Raw genomic sequence first — 22,785 nt, 5'->3', positions numbered from 1 at the left:
ACAAAGGACATTTTGGGGGGCCATGATAGTGTTCTCAAACTAAATTGTGGTATTGATTGCAGACCTGTACAAATTTTGAAAGCCCCAGTGAACTGTGGCAAAATATATGGTATGAAAGTGACAAAGCTATTTCAAAAACAAAAGTATAGCACATTTAAAGTAAAAAATGCATCACTCAAAAATTCTCCAGGGTGACTCTAACGAGCTATCTTGATTAAGAACCATTGGCTAAAATCATAACAGCTCACAGATGTGGAGGCTTTCAGCACAGTGATTAAAAGTGGTGGCAACTGAGAAAAGGGAGCTCGTGCAGGCATAGAACCTTCATCAGAAAGACTAATGGAGCACTTGACATGCCATTCTAAGACTGCCAACCCTCGAGGACAAAGTGTGGATTACAGTGTATTACGTCTAAGATCCAAAATTGCAGTTCACTCAAATATTTCACTTTAACAGAATGATTTCAAAGCTTTTAGTCTACTGTATCCTTTAGTGCTACATTGGAATAACTGTTATGTGCAATCTTTATTGCCCTATTTCAAACAAAATGTCTGTTTCAAAGATCACTTTAATGGAGAACTCAGATGACTTAAGTTACAAGAATATTTCTTTGATAAATATGTTATAGTTCAGTTCAGTTCAGTCGCTCAGTCATGTCCGACTCTGCGACCCCATGAATCGCAGCACGCCAGGCCTCCCTGTCCATCACCATCTCCCGGAGTTCACTCAAACTCATGTTCACTGAGTCGGTGATGCCATCCAGCCATCACATCCTCTGTCATCCCCTTCTCCTCCTGCCCTCAATCCCTCCCAGCATCAGAGTCTTTTCCAATGAGTCAACTCTTCGCATGAGGTGTCCGAAGTACTGGAGCTTCAGCTTCAGCATCAGTCCTTCCAATGAACACCCAGGATTGATCTCCTTTAGAATGGACTGGCTGGATCTCCTTGCAGTCCAAGGGACTCTCAAGAGTCTTCTCCAACACCACAGTTCAAAAGCATCAATTCTTCGGCGCTCAGCCTTCTTCACAGTCCAACTCTCACATCCATACATGACCACAGGAAAAACCATAGCCTTGACTAGACGGACATTAGTCGGCAAAGTAATGTCTCTGCTTTTGAATATGCTATCTAGGTTGGTCATAACTTTTCTTCCAAGGAGTAAGCGTCTTTTAATTTCATGGCTGCAGTCACCATCTGCAGGGATTTTGGAGTCCACAAAAATAAAGTCTGACACTGTTTCCACTGTTTCCCCATTTATTTCCCATGGAATGATGGGACCAGATGCCATGATCTTCGTTTTCTGAATGTTGAGCTTTAAGCCAACTTTTTCACTCTCCTCTTTCACTTTCAAGGAAATGTTAAAAGCATTTCTTTGAGAAGGAAATGGCAACCCACTCCAACATTCTTGCCTGGAGAATTCAATGGACACAGAAGCCTGGTGGGCTACACAGTCCTTGGGGTTGAAAAGAGTTGGATACAACAAAAGCATTTCTTTGGTGGTGCTAGTGGCAAAGAACCTGCCTATCAAGGCAGGATACATAAAAGAAGTAGATTCAATCCTTGGGTGGGGACGATCCCTGGAGAAGGGTGACAATCAACTCCAGTATTCTTGCTTGGAGAATTCCATGCACAGAGGCTACAGTCTATAGGGTTGTAGAGAGTCAGACTGAGCGACTAACACAAAAAAGGATTTCTTAATTATATAAAGGTCAAAAAGAAAGACACTTTCCATTTATTAAGCTTATTCACCAGAATGAAATGAGACATTTATTGAGTTGACTTATAAGAAACTTTTTCTAGGCAGTCAAATCTGAGTTTATGGAGACAAAATGAAACCCAGTATCTTTCAAATCTTTACAAATTAGCTATCTATAACTTATTTCAGTGTAATAGAACCAATACCAACATAACAGTTAAATATTTCCTGTATAGTTATAAGGTAGTAATTAAACTTATTTAAACGTGAAGCCTCTTTGCTTTCAGAAATTTATGAACAGGAATAATTTTACACAGATTGCAATGCAAATCACTAAGCACATCTATATTGCAACATGTTTAATTAAGATGAACAAATTAGTCAACTTTAAGGCATAGGATAACTTGAAAAGCAGGTATGAGCTGAGAAATAGATGTGGAAATTTACAATGTCTTTTATTAAAGGATAAGGATGTCTTCAACTCTGGATAATGAGTTAATTGCTTTTCTTGATTCCTCAAAACATTTTTCAGGAATTGTAATTATTGAAGCTAATGCTAGTTCATGGGTGAAAGTAGGGAGCTCAGAATTTAGGGACAATAGAAAGTTATGATTTGAAATTTACCAGTAAGATTTGACCCACAATGATGGGGAATAGAAATTCCCAGAATAACCCTCAGAACAGAGTATTTCTTAAATCTTGGTTAAGAGTCTATAAGAAGCAATGATAAGGGTATGGCATTTAATGGAAAGATGATCCAAAGAAAAAAATTCTTTTCAAGAGAGGATACACTGAGGAGAACGAATTCCTATTGTGTAACATTCTGGTTTATCAGTCTCTCGAGAGTTCAGTTAGAGTAAGTCAGTATCTTCTGAGTGAAAAGACAAAATACAGTCTGGGGACCTAAAAAAAATCGAAGACTGGAACTTTTGTTGAAATAACTCGAAATAAGTATAACCCAGAGCTTTACCTTAATAGCCAACTAGTCAGTTTCAGCTTCTTGATTTCTCTCAGATATAACTTCTAGAATCACAGATTTTAATCTAACCCGATTGTGGCAATAACACAAAAAGGGGTCGACTGAATTATTAACCTCTCAGATCCTCCTCTTAATATGAACCTGAATCCATACTAATGTGAGGCAGGTATAGATGCCAGTTGGAGCCTGGTTTTATATTCCACTTTAACAGGAAGCTATCAAGCATGATTGTTCCAAATAAAAATGTGAAGGAGAATGATAACACTGCTGACATATCTATTAGAAATTCTCAGCTGTCTTTTAAAAAGCATGATTGTAGTAGAGAGAAATTGTTTGCCAAACTCTGTTTCTTTTTGGGCACACAGCTAAACTATATTTTCCAGATTCTCTAACAGTTAACTGTTGCCATGAAACTGGATGGGTTCTGGCTAATAGAAATGGGTAGAAATGATGTTTCCCATTTCTAAATCTGGCACATAAACATTTCCTTTATGATCTTTTATATGCTCTTTCCCCACTGACTGAACAGACAGAATTGAGGTCTTAGAGAATAAAAGAGCCACCTAACAACCGATACCTGTATTAAACTGACATACATTTAGGAATAATTAAATAAATATTGTGATAAACTAAAATTTTGGTGTTGTCTTGTTAAAGTAATTAACCTACTCTGACAAAGGCAGAAATCAGTATGAGGAGCAGGAAGTACTGTACATGTGTGCTAAGCTGCTTCAGTCATGTCTCACTCTTGGAGACCCTATGGCCTGTAGCCCGCCAGGCTCCTCTGTCCATGGGGTTCTCCTGGCAAGAATACTGGAGTGGGTTGCCAAGCCCTCCTCCAGGGAATCTTCTAGACCCAAGGATCGAACCTGAGTCTCTTACTGTCTTCTGCATTGGCCGGTGGGTTCTTTACCACTAGCACCACCTGGGGAGACCCCAGAGGTACTGTAACATCAGCTAGAATATTCGATTTATGGTTAGTGGATGGCGGGAGGCTGAAAAGCTACAAGTCATGTTATGCAGTGCCTTTGAAAATCTGGAAGGCAGAATCTGAGCCAACTGAGACTCTTCTAGGCAATGAGATCGGAAAACATTACTATCAAGGTATATTGGTGGCATTTAGCAAGATGCTGAAAGAAGAGGATAAGTTACGGTAAGATTTGTCTAATTTTCAAACCAAAATTAAAGGGAATAGATGGAATTATAATTTATCATAGTTACCATTACACCATTTTAAATAAAACTTTGAATAAAAGTTTAGAAAAACTAAAAGTGAAAGTCACCCGTAATCCCCAAAATGAAAGATCACCATAACTAATATTTAGTGTACTCCTATGCCAGGAATTTATACACTATAAGTATCCATACCATACCATATACAGTACAAATCATATCATTGTACAAGTAGTTTTGAAACTAAACTTTTTTCCCAGTAGTGTAGAGCAAGCAAGTTTACCAAATATTTTTCTACATAATCACTTTCTTGTGGATTTTTATGCTGCATTGTAATTTATTAGGCCAATAATTTATTACTATAGTAACTAACAGACCCATATCCTCAGAGCAAACCATTTCTTATATTTCTAAAACTGGAATTCTTGGGTCCAAGAGTAGGTACATTTTGAAGTCTTTATATATGCAATCACAACCCTCCAGGAAAATGTTACTATTCTATATTTTCAACAGCAATATGTTGGAATGCTGTTTCAAAGTTTCACTGATATTTTATATTTATAATTTTGCTTTTTATTCTTTGCCATTAGGATTATAACTCAAGGTCATAGGCCTTATCAGTCCGTGGATATAAAATAGGTCATGAGTACCACCTTTGTGACCTTGAACAGGATTGATAGTATGTCACCAATATTGAGGCTTCATTTTTAGAACTGGGAGAATATCTATAACACAAGGTTGTAGGGAAGATTAATAAGATGAACTATATAATTTTTTGGCATATAGTAGATGCTTGATAAATATTTTTATTGTTACAACATATAATATTCAGTCTTTTTTTTTTGAAAACAGATCCCACCCTCAGATTTACTAATTGATGTATATGAGTCCATTTTCCAGATTCTTTCTCACTTATTAACTATTACTTGGGGAGCACCTATGCATAAAGACAAATAATTATGTTTCAGCTAGGACAATGAAGGTTATATATGTCTACCTACCTATATTAAGAACTAGAAAGTGGTAAATTTTTAAAGAGAGAGGCAGCCATGAAATTCAAGAGGTGGGCATAAAGTAGAGAAAGAGCCTTTGTGCTAACTTTTTTTGTTTTGTTTTGTTTCTTTATTTTTTAAAAATTTTAAAATCTTTAATTCTTACATGCGTTCCCAAACATGAACCCCTCTTCAAAAGTGCTAACTTTTGAAGGATGTCATTAAGTAGTTCTTTTTCTGTATAATCCACAGATTAAGATACTTTCCAGCGGTATGCTTTAGCAGCTTGTACCACTTTTACTATTGTTTAGATTGTAATTCCTGTTTCTGTCTTTTATTTACTGTGCTCCTGGAAACTTCTGGCTCGCAGAGGTTACCTTATTACCGATTTCTCCAGAATCCGATTGAAGTAAAAGCTATAATGAGAGTTAATCACAGGCGCTCTGGGTTTTAGGTTTAGTCCAACTTTGAGTCTGGCTCTAGAATCTGATTTCATTTACTTCAGGCTGAGCTCTTAGTTCGGGTTTGGGGGGAACTTTTAGGGTTGACAGATAAAATACAAGATGCCTGGTTAAATTTGAATTTCATATAAAGAATACTTTTTTTAGTGTATGTCCCATGCAATATTTAAGACACACTTATAAGAAAATATTATCTGAAATTTCGTGTTTAACTGGGAATTTGGTATTTTTATTTGCTAAATCTGACAACCCTAGTAATTTCTCTGGTCTTATTTGGAAATAAGGATGAAAAGAGTAACTTCATAGGATAATCTATGAAGAACCTCGCGCACGGTAGGAGGCAAATTGACCTTCCAAATTAGGATACTTTCCAAATCAATTTGCCTTCCAAATATAGTTACCCTTATTTCGCATTCTAAGTGTGCATAGAAAGTTTAATACAGCTCTGAATAAAGGTGCCAAATTGCTCTGAGAGATTTGCGAATGCATCTTCATTGTAATACCAGAAGGGTGTTTAACCAACCTTGCCACAGGCGGAAAGGATTTTCTTTGATTTCGGAGAAAGCGAAGCCTTCTCCTCTGCGCACGCGCACAAGGGCTCCAGCGTCTCCGAGCCCGCCCCGCCCATCCGGCCCGGCTGGTCACGTGGACGAGCCGTAGCCTTTCTTACGCCGGGACTGGTCATGTGACCCAGCCCGTAGCTTCTCGCAGGGATGGAGCCGGAAGAGGGGACACCCTTGTGGCGGCTGCAGAAGCTTCCCGCTGAGCGGGGCTTGCAGGTGAGGAGGGCGCAGGGGCCGGCTGCGCGGGCCAGGCTCCTGGAAGGCCTGGCGTGAAGAGTAGGCCTCATCCCGATGCCTTTGGGAGGCTCGCGCCTGCTGCCCGGGGAGGGGAAGAGGACCGGGTGTGATTTTGGGTGCTCTCTCGCCCCACCCCGTGTTCTCTGGAGATTGCAGAAGTCCGAGGCTTGGGACGCCTCGTCCCCGCTTCGGCTTCCAGTGGCCCCTCCAGGGGTTTTGCATGCAGACGCCCGCCGGGCCGCGCCCGCACCCTAGCGGGGACCACCTGTCCGTTCCCCGGGAGCGGCCGGGACCGAGTGACCCTGGACTGGGGAGTGCGGAGTCGCCAGCTTGAAAGCTGGAGGGGGTGGTTTACAGACCTCTTGTACATGTTTCATTCATTCATTCACTGTTGCAGCAAAACCTCCACAACATTCCCTATGCGCCAGGAACACTGGTGGTAGGTGAAGGGAATAACCGTGGTGACCTAGAGAGGCAGGCCGTAATTCTTTGTGAGTGACAGAAAAAAATTGATGTGTTACTCCAAACTGGGAGACTTACAGGTAGGGTCGTCCAACGTGGACCTTACTTCAAGCCGTGACATATACGTCGGCCCCTCCAGTCTAGGAAGGAACCTAGTTTATGAGAATCTGGAAAAAGGCAGCCTTATTCACTTGTTCAGCCAACACTTCACTGAACTATGTGCTTAATGCCGTATGGGATAAGGTAAAATGGTGAATGAGACAGCCCACACCCTGGTGGACCTTGTCAACTAATGAGGAAACCAAACTGAATAAATGGATAACTGAATTAATGGTTTATCCAGTAATCAGTTTGTAGGAGGGGTAGCAACTCTGGTTAGAAGGGGCAAAGGAACATTTTGTAGAGCATCTGCCTAGGTTTCTACGTTGAGTTCCTGAAGGATGAGGAGGAACCAGATGCGCTGGGGGGAGAGAGTATTTCAGGCCAAGGGACAGCACTTATGAAGACTAGAAGAAAGGCAGCCCCAGGGAGCTTTAGGACCTGCTGTAGTTTTAGAGGCCAAAGTTCAGAGTGAGAAGTAGAGCAGGGAGGCTGGCTGAACAAGTGAGCAGTCAGGAGGCTCTGTGTACTATGCTCCTGGGTTTAGCCTTAATACCAAAGGTACTGGCAGTATATAATTGTTTTTGACAGCAGCGGATTTTTAGTTTGAAGGGTGAGAGCAATGTGGAGACAGTAAATACGTACAGCGAAATTTTGTCTGTGAACTGTGAAAGGAAGAAAACCCAATGGTTACTGTAAGAGGAAAATCTAACTGAGAAGTGTTTTTTCTCCCTTGAACTTTCAAGTTAAAAAACCCTTGGTGCCCCAAGTGTAAGACTGGAAAGAAATTTGCCAGTCCTGTAAAAGAAAAGGCATCGTATGCAAAATAGAGTTTCAGCCTGAGCTCTGGGAGCTGTGGTCCTTTGCCCTCTGACTTCAGAGAACTGACTAAAGCTTTGTATTATTATTAATATGTTACTATGCTTACTCCCATCTTTTTCTGTTCCCCAGCAGTTCCAGCCTAATCAAGTCTTCCTTGAACACAACTTCCTAACTGGTCCTCTTGCTACTAGTCTCTCTTATTCTGAACTCCTTCAGGGTAGATACTTTGTTTATATACCCGGTACTTGAGAATTATGTCTGGCCCCAGGTGGGTTCTTAATCAGTATTTGCTAAAGGAAGGAATCAATTAATGTTTACTAAATTCACCTTTATCATTGTGACCAAGATCTGGATCCCAGGCTCTGGTGGGCTGGCTTTTAGTTTCTATGATAAGTAATTTTGAATAAATCCCAAATCTGTTTCATTTACAGTGGATGAAAGTTGGGGACAAGGGCTTAGCCCGCTTGGGACGAGGGCTTAGCCTACTAATGTGATAGAGGGCTATGTGGTAGCCAGCTTTTATAAGCCCCAAATCTCTGCCTTTCTTTTTTCTTTGTTCCATTTATAATGGGAATCGTGTGGAGGAGATAGAAAGTAATAAACTTACTTATCTTGCCAGGATAAAAAAAAATCTTAACTTTTCTCTGTCTGTACAAATGAGAAAACTGAAATGTCTATAGAGGGTTTGGGTGACATACCCAAAGTTATCAAATTAGTAAGTGGCAAAGTGGAAACAGATGCTCAGATCTGTTGACTCTAAGTCTTGTATTAGCTTTCTGCTCCTGTCTTCACCCTACCTGCATGCTACTTAGATAGGCCCGTAACCTTCACTGCCAGGTACATGGATGACTCCTGAATCTCTGGATCTAAAAATCTCTTCTGAGTATCAGGCTTCTGCTTAGATACACCCACAGGTACCTCAGATTCAGTGTATACTTGGCTTAGCTCTTGTCTTTCTCCCTGACTTTCTCCTTCTGTGGCTGTATCCTCAAATTTGGTTTGTGATACCACCACTTACTGTCATTAAGCCTGAAATTCTGAGTATCATCCTTTTCAGATCTCCTTTACCTCTCTGCTGCCTCCAGTGTGAGTGTCCCTAACAATTTATCACCTCCCTTTTAATCTCTTGATGGTAAGTAAATGGAAGTGGGGGGTGGTCTTTGGACTCAACCTCTTGCCCTTTTCTTTCCTTGTATCTCCTGACCTGCTGGCCGATTTATGGAAACATAATGCAAATATGTGAATTAGGTTGCTTACAGTCTGGGCTCTTCTGCATTGTATACAAGGCCCTTTATGGTTTGGTCTCTGCCACCTCTCCAGCTTTGTATGCTGCCATCTCCCAAACTGCGCCATGCAGTTTATCCTGTCAATGTGCAGCTGTTGTGACTAGAAATACCCTGCTCCTGTTTGGCTAACTATTCATTATTTTAAGGCATACTTTTCTGTGCTCCTTTGTACCCTCTGTAAACTTTAATTATGACTCCTATCATCCTAAATTACATATACTTATTGATTATATTAGTTTTCTCTAATGGCCTGAGGCTCTGATATGATAGGACTTTATCTTATTTATCCTCAGTTTCCTCATTTGTAAAATGGGGATAATAGCAAGACTTACTTTACAGGGTTGTAGTGAAGATCAGCACAGTGTTTGGTATATAATTAGGGCTCTATAAATGCTAGCTATTATAGTTATTTTTTCTTTGTATTTGCATTAACCTGTTTAATAACTGGAATGAAGTGCTCATTACGTATTTGTGAATTAATTTAAAAAGACTATGTTCCAAAAACATAGTGCTCTTAGTTTTCAATTTGAGTTCTGGGTTTTACTTTAGCATTGGGGACAGTTTGGGATAAGGTGAAGTATAGGTAGAGAATTTTGAATGATTTCAAATAGAAAATGTTGTTGGTTAATTTATGGTAGATAAAAGTTCTGTTCACAGTGCATTAGCCATCGTTTGGAATTAGGGTCACCAATTACTCATCTCTGTTCCAATAAGTATGGTGTTACAGAGAAGGAGTTTTTGCTTAAAATGCACTGGAACATGATCCAGGAGAAAAGAGTTGGAAGCCTCCTTGCTGTTTAAATGCATTTCCAAGTTATTTGGATTCAGGTACTCTTCTTACAACACACCAATATCTCTTGAGAAAGAAAACTGTATTGATCACTTGCCTAGAGTAGTGGTGATACAGTAGGTACTCAGTTAATATATGTTAGCGGTGTGGATGTTATGATAGTACCAGTAGTAATAGTGATGATGATAATTACAACTAGTAAAAAGAAGGATAACAATGGAAGGAATGTTTAATGTCAGGAGTGTGCCAAGTGATTTGCGTGTATCCTTCTTCAATCCTTAAAACAACATTATGGGGGTAGATGATATCCTCATTTTACACATGAGGAAACCAGCAAAGAATCTTTAAGTAACTTGGCAAAAATAGTAAATAGTGGGAATAAGATTCAGACTAGCCAGTTTTGTTCCAAAAGCCACAGATTTAATCACATGTTCAGTTATATGTGTTAGGATTTCCATTGCTGGCATTAAGCTGGGGTAGAGAGAAAGAAATGTGGAAAAGAGAAAGTAAGTCAATGAAAGGTTTTTTGGAGTGGACTGAAAGAAGTTAAGTATGGGTGCTACGGAAAATGGAGAGAAGGGGTTTGTAGATTTATAGTTGAAAGACTTTGCTCTAAGACTCATACCTTGTATTTTGGTTATTGGTATAAATATGAAGTCTAAGGAATCCCAAGGAGAAACTGCTGCACTCACCATCTTCCTTTTAGGAACATTGGAGAAACAACAGCATGTCTATAAAATTATTTTAGTTTCTGAAGGTGGACAAAATTATGGAAAGTGTGTGTGTGTGTGTTGGGGGGGCTCTGACTTTTAGTTAATAAAATAATGTTAAAGATAGTTGCTTTTCAGCCTCAGCTTTTCTGCAGATAACATGAACTTCTGCCAATAACATTTATTTGCTACAAGGAAGATAAATCTGTTTTATAATTTTACTTATAATTACATTTATTACTCTCTCTTGTTTTTTCTCTCTAGCTTCTTCACAAAATAATTGATGGCATTTGTGGCCGAACTTATCCTCTCTACCAGGATTATCACAGTGTTTGGGATTCAACAGAATGGATGCATGTTCTAGAAGACATTACCACCTTTTTCAAAGCCGTAGTTGGTAAAAATTTATCTGACGAAGAGGTAACTTTGCTCCAGATTTCGATACCTTGATAATTCATGTTCAGATTATTTTTTTTTAATTTTGGTGTTTAGGGTACCGTGTAATACAGCCTCAGGAAGTGTATAATGAAAAGTGACAGTGTTAGTCACTCAGTCCTATCTGACTCTTTGCAGCCCCATGAACTATAACTCGCCAGGCTTCTCTGCCCATGGAATTCTCCAGGCAAGAATACTGGAGTAGGTAGCCGTTCCCTTCTCCAGGGGATCTCCCCGACCCAGGGATTGAATGCACATCTCCCGCATTGCAGGCAGATTCTTTACCATCTGAGCCACCAGGGAGGTCCAAGTGTATAAAATCAGTTCCAGTTCAGTCGCTCAGTCATGTCTGACTCTTTGTGATAGCAATAAAAACCTAATAATTGTGAGTAAGTGGAAAAATCTGTGGAAGTTTTGGGGTTTTGTACTTTTGTTTCTGATTGGTTGTCTTATGTTAAATTGTGAAACATTAAAATCGTGGAAGAAAACTAAAAGGTATATAAGTGATACCTATATTCCCATTACCACAATTAAACAATTGTTAACATTTTACTTTATGTATTTCAGGGGTGTGTGTGTGTGTGTGTTAGAAACAAGGCATTATAGATACATGTAAATATCACCCTTCGAATAGAAAAAACCGCTAGTGAATTTGTATGCAAGTTTCGTATTCCCTAACATGTGAATGTTTGCATCTTTAAGCAATATATACAATTATTTGAGCTGTTTAAATGTGTAATGAGTGGTAATGTATGTATACATTTATAATTTTTTCAGCAATACTGTGTTTTAGATTTCTCAATGTTAAAAAGTATTGATCTGGTTTATGTGTTTCGTCTCCTTGTAATATTTGATGATAGGCATTAGTAAGACTTATTTTTCTGTCTCCCTACTGATGACCAGTTGGATCATTGCCCCTTTCATTATTATGAATAGTGCTGCTGCAAACATTTTATATGTGTCTTGTCATACATAAATTGCTCAGCTTTTCTAGAAGTCTTAAAGTAAAACTGCAGGGTCATGGGGTATCTTTCTATTAAACTGCTTCTGTACCTTTGTCAAAAGTAATTTGGGCATGTTTGTGTAGGTTGCCCACTTGGGGAGAAATGAAGTTATATATATCATTTTGATTTGGATGATATTCTGAATACGAGTTCTTGGATATGTGTATTTTAAATATCTTCTATTATGTTGCTTGTCTTTTTAGTCTCTTCCTAGTGTCTTTTGTTGAATAGAAGTTCTGAATTTTAATCAAGTCCAATTTGTCAGTATTTTCTTTTGATGGTTGGTGATGTTAATACTGCGTTTAAGGAATGTTTGTGCCAAAATCATGAAAACATTTTCATATATTTTTTGGTAGTGGTTTGATTGTTCTAGCTTTTATGTCAGTGATATATTTGAATTATTATTGGTATATGGAATAAGTATTGAGATTTTTCCATATGAAATCCACTTGTTGAAATGACCATCCTTACCCCATAGAATTGCTGTGCAGCCTTTCTTGGAAATGCAGGTGACCATATATGTTTGGGTCTGTATCTGGACTCTTTTTCTACTCCATGAGTCCGTTTGCCTGTGTTTACCCATATCACAATGGCTTAAATTATGGTAGAATTAGAGCTGCATTACATTAAATTTTGATATCTGATAGTAGAAGACCTTCAACCTTGTATTTCTTCAAGATAGCTTTGATTCTCCATAATTTCAGTTACATTTTAAAATCAGTCAATTTTAACCAAAACACTTGCTGGAATTTTGATGGAGAGTATTAGCTTGGACTGCTACAACAAAATACCTTAAAATGGATAGCTTAAATAAGAGGAATTAATTTCTCACAGTTCTAGAGTTTAGGGGCACAAAATTAAGGCACTGGCTGATTCTGGCCCCTGATGAGGGAGGGCTTTTTCCTTGCCGAAGATTTTTGCCTTCTCACTGTGTCCTCTGATGGCTGTGGGGGGCGTGGGGCAGGTGCAGAGAGAGAGGGAGCAAACTCTCTGATGTTTCTTACAAGGGAACTGATCCCATCATGAGGGTCTTACCTTCATCACCTCATCTAAGCCTGATTTTGTGTCAAAGGTCCCATTTCTAGATATTATCTTGAGGGTCAGAGTTTTAATATGAATTTTGAGGGGACATTAAGTCCGCAGCATGGGTTGCACTGAGTCTCTAGACTATTTTGGAGAGAATTGACAGCAGTATTGAGCCTTCTGATCTATGAACTTGGTATTACTTTCTGTTTATTTAGATTAGCTTCAGTTTCTCTCTCATATTTTGTAGTTCTCAGTATAGAGGTCTCACAAATATTTTATTGTATTTATTTCTAAGTAACTGATGTTTCGGATGTTCTTAAATTTTGTTCTCCAATTGCATATTGCTAGTATGTGGAAACCCAAGTTGGTTTTTGTATACTTACTCTGTGTCCAACAATCTTTCTAAATTTATTTACTATATAGAAGTGTAAGTTGCTCAGTCTTGTCCAACTCTTTGCAATACCATGGACTGCAGCCCACCAGGTTTCTCTGTCCATGGAATTCTCTAGGCAAGAAATACTGGAGTGGGTAACCATTCCCTTCTCCAGAGTATCTTCCTGACCCAGGGATCGAACCCAAGTCTCCTGTATTTCAGGCAAATTATTTATCATATGAGCCACCATGGAAGCCCCTATCTACTATATATAATGGTTTATAAATTTGAGGGGGAGATTTTTTGGTATGTAATCATTTTCTTTTTCAATTTTAATAGCTTTTATTTCTTTTTTCCCTTTTATTGCATTGCCTAATGTCTTCAGGACAGTTTTAGAAAAGAAAAGAAGAAAAAAAGCAGTGCCTTGTCTAACTTTAGGGAGAATGTATGTGTTCAGTATTTCACAATTTAATATGTTAGCTGTATGATTTTATTGGTATCAATGATTAGATTAAAGAAGCTTCCACCGATTCTTACTTTGCTGAGAATTAATAGGTATTGAATTTTATAAAATTGTTTTTTTCCTGAATTTATGTGTTCACCTTTGTTTTGTTAATGTGATGTCTTACATTGATTTTTGAATGTTAAACTAACTTTACCAAAATAAATCCAACTTGGTCATGATATATTATTCTTTTTAAATTTTTTTTTGGTTTGCCAATATTTCATTAGGATTTTTTTCATCTATGAGTAATCTTGGCCCATAATTTTTTGCCTATAATGTTTCTGTCAAAATATCAAGTTTTATTCCCATCTTGTGGAATGAATTAGGAAGTTGTTGTTGTTTGTTTTCTTTTTTCTATGAAAGAGTTTATGCAAGATTTACTTTGTCACTTAGTACTGTGTTACCATGCTGCTTAATTTTTAAATATTTGGAAAAGTTTTGTTCAGTTCTGATTTAATTACACAATGACTCAAAAATATAATTAATATGATTCCAGTTCTTTGAAATCTGTTGTGATTTGTGACATGGCTCAATATATGGTTCATTTTCGGGTAATGTTCCATATATATTTGAAGATAATATGTACTTTTCAGTTGTAGGGTGTAGTGTTCTATGTGTAGTTAGATTAAGTAGAAAGTGTTTCTCAGTGCTGTATCTTTACAGTGCTTTCTCTTTCCATCCATTACTGAGAGGTGTGTTAGCATCTCTATGAAAGTTGATTTACCCATTTTGCTTTTTCTGCCGAGTTTCACTGCTTTATATATTTAGAGGCCGTGTTATTAGGTGAACACAAATTTGTGATTGTTGTTTATTTCTGTTGAACAACCCCTTTACTCTCTTGTTCTATTTCTTGTAAGTCTTTTTGCCTTAAAGTCTATTTTGTCTTATATATTAATATAGGTAAATCAGCTTTAGTGGTTTTCAATGTATTCGCTCCCATGTTGGTTCATCAATCAGCCCTTTTCCTTTCTGTTTTGCAAAACCTTGTTAAAACTTTTTGTTTACTGGTTATGCATTCTCATCTTATTCTTTTTATAGTTATATTAGTATTTTTCCCCATTTACTACCCTTTAAAGATTATATGAAATGAGAATGTAACTGTTGTTTACATTTTAAACAGAAACGCCTTTTCACTTATTTTCTAACCATTTATTTTTATTTTCATAGATATCTCAACAGTTGAATCAGTTGAATTCATCTCATCAAGAAGCTATCATGAAATGCTTAAAAAGTAGGAAAGATGAAATCAAGAAGACTCTCTTGGCAGAAATAGTTGATATTTCCTCTGCACAACTACAGGATTTTGATTGGCAGATAAAGGTGAGAATATATTTATTTATGAGTATTTATATTTTTTATTTGGAGAAGGAAATGGCAACCCAGTCTAGTATTCTTGCTGGAGAATCCCATGAACAGAGGAGCCTGGTGGGCTACAGACCCTGGAGTCACAAAGAGTCAGACAGGAGTGTTTTCAGGAGGAGAACACTTTCTGTTTCACTTTTTGAATGCATTATTTTTTTGTAATATTATATATCTAAAATGGATCATGGAAAAAGGAAGAGAGTTCCAGAAAAACATCTATTTCTGCTTTATTAACTAGGCCAAAGCCTTTGACTGTGTGGATCACAATGAACTGTGGAAAATTCTGAGAGAGATGGGAATACCAGACCACCATGACCTGCCTCTTGAGAAACCTGTATGCAGGTCAGGAAGCAACAGTTAGAACTGGACATGGAACAACAGACTGGTTCCAAATAGGAAAAGGAGTCCGTCAAGGCTGTATATTGTCACCCTGCTTATTTAACTTCTATGCAGAGTACATCATGAGAAACGCTGGGCTGGAAGAAGCACAAGCTGGAAGATTGCCGGGAGAAATATCAATCACCTCAGATATGCAGATGACACCACCTTTATGGCAGAAAGTGAAGAGAAACTAAAAAGCCTCTTGATGAAAGTGAAAGAGGAGAGTGAAAAAGTTGGCCTAAAGCTCAACATTCAGAAAACGAAGATCATGGCATCTGGTCCCATCACTTCATGGGAAATAGATGGAGAAACAGTGGAAACAGTGTCAGACTTTATTTTTTGGGGCTCCAAAATCACTGCAGATGGTGACTGCAGCCATGAAATTAAAAGACACTTACTCCTTGGAAGAAAAGTTATGACCAACCTAGATAGTATATTCAAAAGCAGAGACATTACTTTGCCAACAAAGGTCCATCTAGTCAAGGCTATGGTTTTTCCTGTGGTCATGTATGGATGTGAGAGTTGGACTGTGAAGAAAGCTGAGCGCCGAAGAATTGATGCTTTTGAACTGTGGTGTTGGAGAAGGCTCTTGAGAGTCCCTTGGACTGCAAGGAGATCCAACCAGTCCATTCTAAAGGAGATCAATCCTGGGTGTTCATTGGAAGGACTGATGCTAAAGCTGAAACTCCAATATTTTGGCCACCTCATGTGAAGTGTTGACTTATTGGAAAAGACTCTGATGCTGGGAGGGATTGGGGGCAGGAGAAGAAGGGGATGACAGAGGATGAGATCGCTGGATGGCATCATTGACTTGATGGACATATGAGTTTGAGTGAACTCCGGGAGTTGGTGATGGACAGGGAGGCCTGGCGTGCTGCAATTCATGGGGTCGCAAAGAGTTGGACATGACTGAGCGACTGAACTGAACTGATATCTAAAATGTGTTTTTGAGATACATTTTCTTAAAAATATATCAAAGATAATTAAAATTACGTCTTTTGTGTTAACTTGCACTGCAGACATCTGAACCATGTATAATAACATTACAATTATAATGAATTTAATTAACTGAAGTTTTAAGACGTGGATGAAGGAATAGATATGTGCTTTGTGGCTTTGGGGGATAGGACAGGGCTAAAGTATATGATTTACAGTGGAATAGGTTGAATTTCAACTTAAGAAATAATAATCTAACCCCTATGAGTGTCTGAAAATTTTTCTAACCTCTTTTTGAGTTAGCACACTCATCCTCCTTGCTGGTACTCAAGCATAGGCTAAGAAATCACTTATTGGAAATACTGAAGAGAATTAATGATGAGGTGGGCGACCTGAAGGTGATCTCAGATATGCTGAGTCCTGTATTTTGGAGAGAGAAGATGGAGGAGTTGTGTGAAGGTTTATTTGGTCCTGTGGTGTATATACCACAGAGAACGAGCCCTTTATCATTGCCCCAGTCAATTTTTACAAGTGGTTGCACTCCAAAATTCAGTTGTTATGGGGTTCCTGGCTCAAATTCCAGGAAAATTAAGTTTCTCTTTGCCATCTGCCAGTGAAGCTATGATGCTTGTTTCAGAAAGCTTTAGTATCATAAACATTTGGTTCTTCCATTTCTTCTCAGCTACTGATTTTGGACAGAGAGTGTAAGAGGGAAAAGTGTCATATTTTTGTTAACTGGCTCTAATTGAAGGTGGTATCTTGATAACATTTGTCAGTAGTTTAATGGAGAGTTAACTACTCATTATTTATGCATCTTAATTTCTGAGCTGCACCATGTTTTTAGTTTTATCTTTGTACGTGGACTTCGGTCCTCTTGGTGTCATTACACTTCTTTAAGAATTCGCTGTTTCTTGGACCCGTTTGGTACTTCTGAGCCATAGCACTGCTCTAGCTATCTACTGCTACAGAATCCCAACTAGTTGTCCCTAAACTATTGTCTTGTTTTCATTCACTGTCCTTTCTTTTTCTGTTCAAATATATGCTGGTTTGGCATGCATTTAATTCCCTTTATCCCTTTCATATTTTCCTGTACTTCATAGCAAACAAGAGTACTTTTTTTTTTAATGTGTTGTTCATAAGCTCTGATGCATATTTAGTATATTCCTTTTTAAAACTACTTATTAATTACTATTTCTTTCATTTTAAACAGCTTGCACTTTCTAGTGACAAGATTGCTTCATTACAAATGCCACTTTTAAACCTTTATCTAGATGTAAAAGAAAATGGTGAAGTCAAGCCATATTCTGTTGAAATGAGTAAAGAAGAGCTGCAGAAGCTAATAAATTCCTTGGAAGCAGCTAATAAGGTATGTGTTTTAATTTTGTTGTGTGCTTCAAAATGTTTAAGTTTTGATTGATACCACTGGAGCAATATAAGAAAAGCGAATCATTTAAAGTTTGCTTTGTTCCTGATATTTTATGTCAAGCACAGAAGATGCTTTGTTGATATGTTCTGCATCTCTCATTTTAGATATTACATTTATTATTGATTTGCATTAATAGAACATAATTTGTCAAGTTATATTTTAAGGAATAACAGCTAAATTTGTTTTGCTCTAGTCTCATTAATGATAAAATTTTTTTAAATCTTGGGGCTGTGAAATTAGCTAGTTCTGAAGAGATTTAATGATTAAAAATAGTTATGATTTTGAACACAAGATTGTTTTATTTAACTGGACAAATGGTAGATAATTTAAGTTCAGGAGACAAAATATCATTTGTAGTTATGAAAATATCAGTTTGAGATAAACTAATGAAGGACCAAAAGCTTTGCATTTACAAAGGAATGGCTAAATAACAGTAATAGTTCTGATGTTTAACTAATGAGAACAATGATATTTAAACAGTAGAAACCACTGCTGTGAAGAAGACATAAAAAATAATTATCTGCATTATATATGTTCTTTCCCTGTTGCTGAGCATCATCTCTAGTGATTGTGTCTCAAGGACTAAAGTCAGTTATTCTTAGCACCTCTCTTGACACTAACCTATCTTGTCTCCATCTTTTTGAAACCCTGGTATACTTCATCTTCTGCAGTCACTTGGGCAACACAGTGCCTTGATGACTTGTCCGGACACATGCCCAGTAATAAACTGGTAGCCTGGCTTGCCTTTTGATGGGGCTGCATGTCTGAAGGGGTGTGTGGCAGGTTCTGGTGTAAATGAGTCTGAATGAGTCTGAACTGTGGATCCTTGCAGGCCTGTGTTTTTTGTGTTACTCTTGTCAGTTCTCCAGGCCTTCAGAGATTTCAAAGCATCTCATTCAGCATCTACTGGCATCATTCTGGTATAATCTGATTGCTGCCCTTCCATTTTGTGTTTGAAGGTGGTCCTGCAGTTGAAATAACTGGAAATGATGAATACCAACATTATCAGATTCCACTGGTGCAACAGATGCACTGAGAGAATACCATGTGTTCAGAAAATCTGAATGGCCAGCTGAGAAAGCAGCAGTGTTGAGATTACAAAGACAACAATTTATCAGCATCCCTAAAGAAAAGGAAATTATATGGTTGACAGGAAATGCATAAAAACATGAAAGATGAAAAGGCTGTAAACACAGTTTATATTTTCATAATGACTGTGTTGCTTCATTTATTAAATATTTGTAAAGGCTTTATAGATACAGTTTTATGGTAAGCTAAAAATAGACTCTAATGTAAACATACAAGCACAAATATACTTGAGTATTGCTTAAAGAACTGTGTGAATAGCAAGGATGTTTATTATGGATATATTTGGTTGTTCACTTGTGATGTTTTTTAAAAGTAATTTTTAAAGAATGTATAAGCTGCATCTAACTCAGGAGATTTCCATGTTTTTCTCATATTTCAAAGGAAAATTATAAAATATAAAATTTTATAGAGAAGCTCTCCAGACTTGAAGGGAAAAAAAAACAAAAACTCAATGTGGGTGAACAATTTTGAATTCTAGGAACTAAAATATTATATTCGAGCATAGATAAAAGTGAAAACAACACTGTTACTTACTTCTGCATTTCTGTGTCTGTTCAGGAGACTATGCTCTGTTAAAAAGAATATGTGTCACTGTATGGTGTATACCTTATTACTCCGATATCTGCTGAGACTATATAGGTCCCTCTTTATTGTAAATTCTTAATTTGGTGTAAACTTAATGAAGTTCTGGATGTTAACAACTTCATTGGAAAGCAAACCATTTTTAATTTCAGTGACCTTTAGAAACAAGCATTCTGAGCAAATAAAAATATATTGTCTTTGTTTTGCTGTATTTTCAAATTAATTCCTACATAATGCAGTATGATGCATCATTGGTACCTGCTGTTTTGCAAGCTTTATAACTCATTAGAGCATCAGACTGCTATTTGAGGTGTCCAGAGCAATCCCTGTTATTCTCATACAGATGAGTAATAAATGTCAGTGTGGTCTAGATAATGCCACTCTGAACCGTTTGTTACAGCTTGGTGATTAGATGTGGAGTTTGTGCCAGAATGTTCTTCAATATACTGCTTTTTTTCATTGAGAAATCTAGGCCATTAAAAAAAAATCAGCTGAACTAACCAGTGTGCTTAGGGAGGTAGTAGTTGATTTACCTTCTTGTGCAAATTCCTTATGATGTTGTGTACCAGTAACAGTGGAGGAGGAAATGGCAGTCCACTCCAGTATTCTTGCCTGGAGAATCCCATGGACAGAGGAGCCTGGTGGGCTACAGTCCATGGGGTCACAAAAGTCAGATATGACTTAGTGACTAAAGCACCACCACCACCAGTAACAGCTTGCAGACAAGCACTTCCAATAATACTGACTGGTCCTTCTGAATTTCAACGCTCCACACAGTCCTTCCTTTGAGAAGGAAAAAGACCTTACTCTTCTTAATCCTCTCACTACGTTATTACTGTATTAGCATATTTAAATACTTTATTGAAATATGACTGAAATAAACTACACACATTTAAAGTGGACAGTCCGAGCAGTTTTGACATATACATACCCAGGAAAGGTTCGGGAGTAGGAAATGGCAACCCACTCCAGTATTCTTGCCTGGGAAATACGACGGGTAGAGGAACCTGGTGGGCTACAGTCCCCAGGGCTGCAAAGAGTCAGAGACGACAGAGCACCTGAGCACGGGAAAGCATCACATCAGTCAAGATGGGGAGCAACCAATCATTCCTGAAAGTGTCATCCTATTTCGTTGTAATCCTTGCTTCTTGCCCACTTTGCTCCTAGACAACCACTGATCTACTTCCTGCCACTATAGAAGTTCACATTTTCCAGAATTTAAATGGAATCATACAGCATGTTCTTTTTTGTGTGTAATCTGGCTTCTTTCATTATTATTTTGAGTTCTTCCATATTACAACATTTAACAGTAGTTGATTTCCATTTTATTGTTGAGAACTATTCTGTTGTAGAATTCCAGCATCATTTGTTTATCTGTTCACCTGTTATTGGATATTTTGGTTGTTTACAATTTTTGGCTATTAAAATACACAGAATGCTGTGAACATTCTTGTATGTGTCTTTGTATGGACATATGCTTTCTTTTGGAAGTAAATACTTAGGTGTGAAATAGCTGGATCATGTGGTAGGTGTATGTTTATCTTTTCAGGAAATTTCCAAACTATTCCAAACTAATTTTTAGCATCTTACATTCCATGCCACAGTCTATGAGAGTTCCACCTCCACCTCCTTGCTAATACTTGGTATGGTCAGTCTTTTTAATTTCAACTGTTCTAATAGGTGTGTTAAAAAAAAAAAAAATCTGGTCCCATCACTTCATGGGAAATGGACGGGAAAACAGTGGAAATAGTGTTAGACTTTATTTTTTGGGGCTCCAAAATCACTGCAGATGGTGATTGCAGCCATGAAATTAAAAGATGCTTACTCCTTGGAAGAAAAGTTATGACCATCCTAGATAGCATATTCAAAAGCAGAAACATTACTTTGCCAACAAAGGTCCATTTAGTCAAGGCTATGATTTTTCCAGTGGTCATGTATGGATGTGAGAGTTGGACTGTGAAGAAAGCTGAGCGCTGAAGAATTGATGCTTTTGAAGTGTGGTGTTGGAGAAGACTCTTGAGAGTCCCTTGGACTGCAAGGAGATCCAGCCAGTCCATTCTAAAGGAGATCAGTCCTGTGTGTTCTTTGGAAGGACTGATGGCTGAAGCTGAAGCTTCAATACTTTGGCCACCTGATGTGAAGAGTTGACTCATTGGAAAAGACTGATGCTGGGAGGGATTGGGGGCAGGAGGAGAAGGGGATGACAGAGGATGAGATGGCTGGATGGCATCACTGACTCGATGGACATGAGTTTTGGTGGACTCTGGGAGTTGGTGATGGACAGGGAGGCCTGGCGTGCTGCAGTTTATGGGGTCACAGAGTCGGACACGGCTGAAGAGACTGAACTGAACTGAATAGGTGTGTTGTGGTATCTCATTGTGGTTTTAATAATATTCTTTTCCCAATGGCTAATGATGTTGAATGTCTTTTCATGTGCTTTTTTGTCATCTGTACATCTTTGGTGAAGTCTCTGTTCAGATCTGTTGCCATTTTAAAATTTGATTGTTTTCTTATTTTTGAATTTGGGGAATTTTTTTACATAGCCTGAATATAAATTTTATCACATATATGCTTTGAAAATATTTAAATATTCTAATTTGTGGCTTATCTTTTTTTGTTTGTTTTTAATAGTTTATTTTTTAGTTGAAGGATAATTGCTCTACAGAGTTTTGTTGTTTTCTGTCAAACCTCAACATGAATCAGCCTAATGTATACATATATCCCCTCCTTCTTCAATCTCCCATCTCCCTCTGCATGCCACCCCTCTAGGTTGATACAGAGCCCCTGTTTGTGTTTCCTGAGTCATACAGCAAATTCCGGTTGGCTATCTATTTTACATATGGTGATGTAAGTTTCCATGTTACTCTTTCCATACATCTCACCCTCTCCTCCCCTCTCCCCATGTCCATAAGTTTGTTCTCTATGTCTGTTTCTCCATTGTTGCCCTGCAAATACATTCTCAGTACCATCTTTTTAGATTCTGTATATATGCATTAATATACAATATTATCGTTCTCTTTCAGATTAGCTTTACTCTGTGTAATGGTTCTGGGTTCATCCACCTCATTAGAACTGACTCAAATGCGTACCATTTTATGGCTGAGTAACATTGCATTCTGTATATGTACCCCAACTTTCATCCATGCATCTGTCAATGGACGTCTAGGTTTCTTCCATGTTCTAGCTATTGTAAATAGTGCTGCATGGAAAAATGAGATACATGTGTCTTTTCCAGTTTTGTTTTCCTCAGGGTATATGCCTAGAAGTGGGATTGCTGGGTCATTCCTAGTTTTTTAAGGAATCACCATACCGTCTTCCATAGTGGCTGTATCAATTTACATTCTCACCAAGAGAGAACGCAAGAGCATTCCTTTTTCTCCACACCCTCTCCAGCAT

General features: G+C 37.9%; 1 protein-coding gene and 1 long non-coding RNA gene across 4 annotated transcripts; one reads left to right on the top strand and one right to left on the bottom strand.

The window, feature by feature from the left end:
* Positions 1-506: 506 nt before the first annotated feature.
* Positions 507-5,912, bottom strand: LOC132659948 (uncharacterized). The gene is made up of 2 exons (XR_009601032.1): positions 5,825-5,912; positions 507-1,674 (listed from the first exon to the last, which is right to left on the bottom strand). It is a non-coding gene; the product is annotated as an uncharacterized LOC132659948 (long non-coding RNA).
* An 81-nt stretch (positions 5,913-5,993) lies between these two features.
* Positions 5,994-20,834, top strand: COMMD8 (COMM domain containing 8). 3 transcript variants are annotated; one of them, XM_015096484.3, is made up of 5 exons: positions 5,994-6,080; positions 10,535-10,690; positions 14,781-14,933; positions 17,503-17,658; positions 18,678-20,834. In XM_015096484.3, the coding sequence occupies exons 1-5, from the start codon at positions 6,015-6,017 to the stop codon at positions 18,696-18,698; spliced, it is 552 nt and encodes a 183-aa protein (XP_014951970.2). In that variant the 5' UTR covers positions 5,994-6,014; the 3' UTR covers positions 18,699-20,834. The 3 variants fall into 3 exon arrangements, with proteins under 3 accessions (XP_014951970.2, XP_060273051.1, XP_060273052.1); XM_060417068.1 differs by having other exon boundaries at positions 17,503-20,834; XM_060417069.1 differs by having other exon boundaries at positions 15,214-20,834.
* Positions 20,835-22,785: the final 1,951 nt, after the last annotated feature.

Source organism: Ovis aries, chromosome 6 (genome assembly GCF_016772045.2).
Source record: "Ovis aries strain OAR_USU_Benz2616 breed Rambouillet chromosome 6, ARS-UI_Ramb_v3.0, whole genome shotgun sequence".
NCBI lineage: Eukaryota > Metazoa > Chordata > Mammalia > Artiodactyla > Bovidae > Ovis > Ovis aries.
Note: the sequence above shows the minus strand (reverse complement) of the source record. Positions and strands in the feature narration are given on the sequence as shown.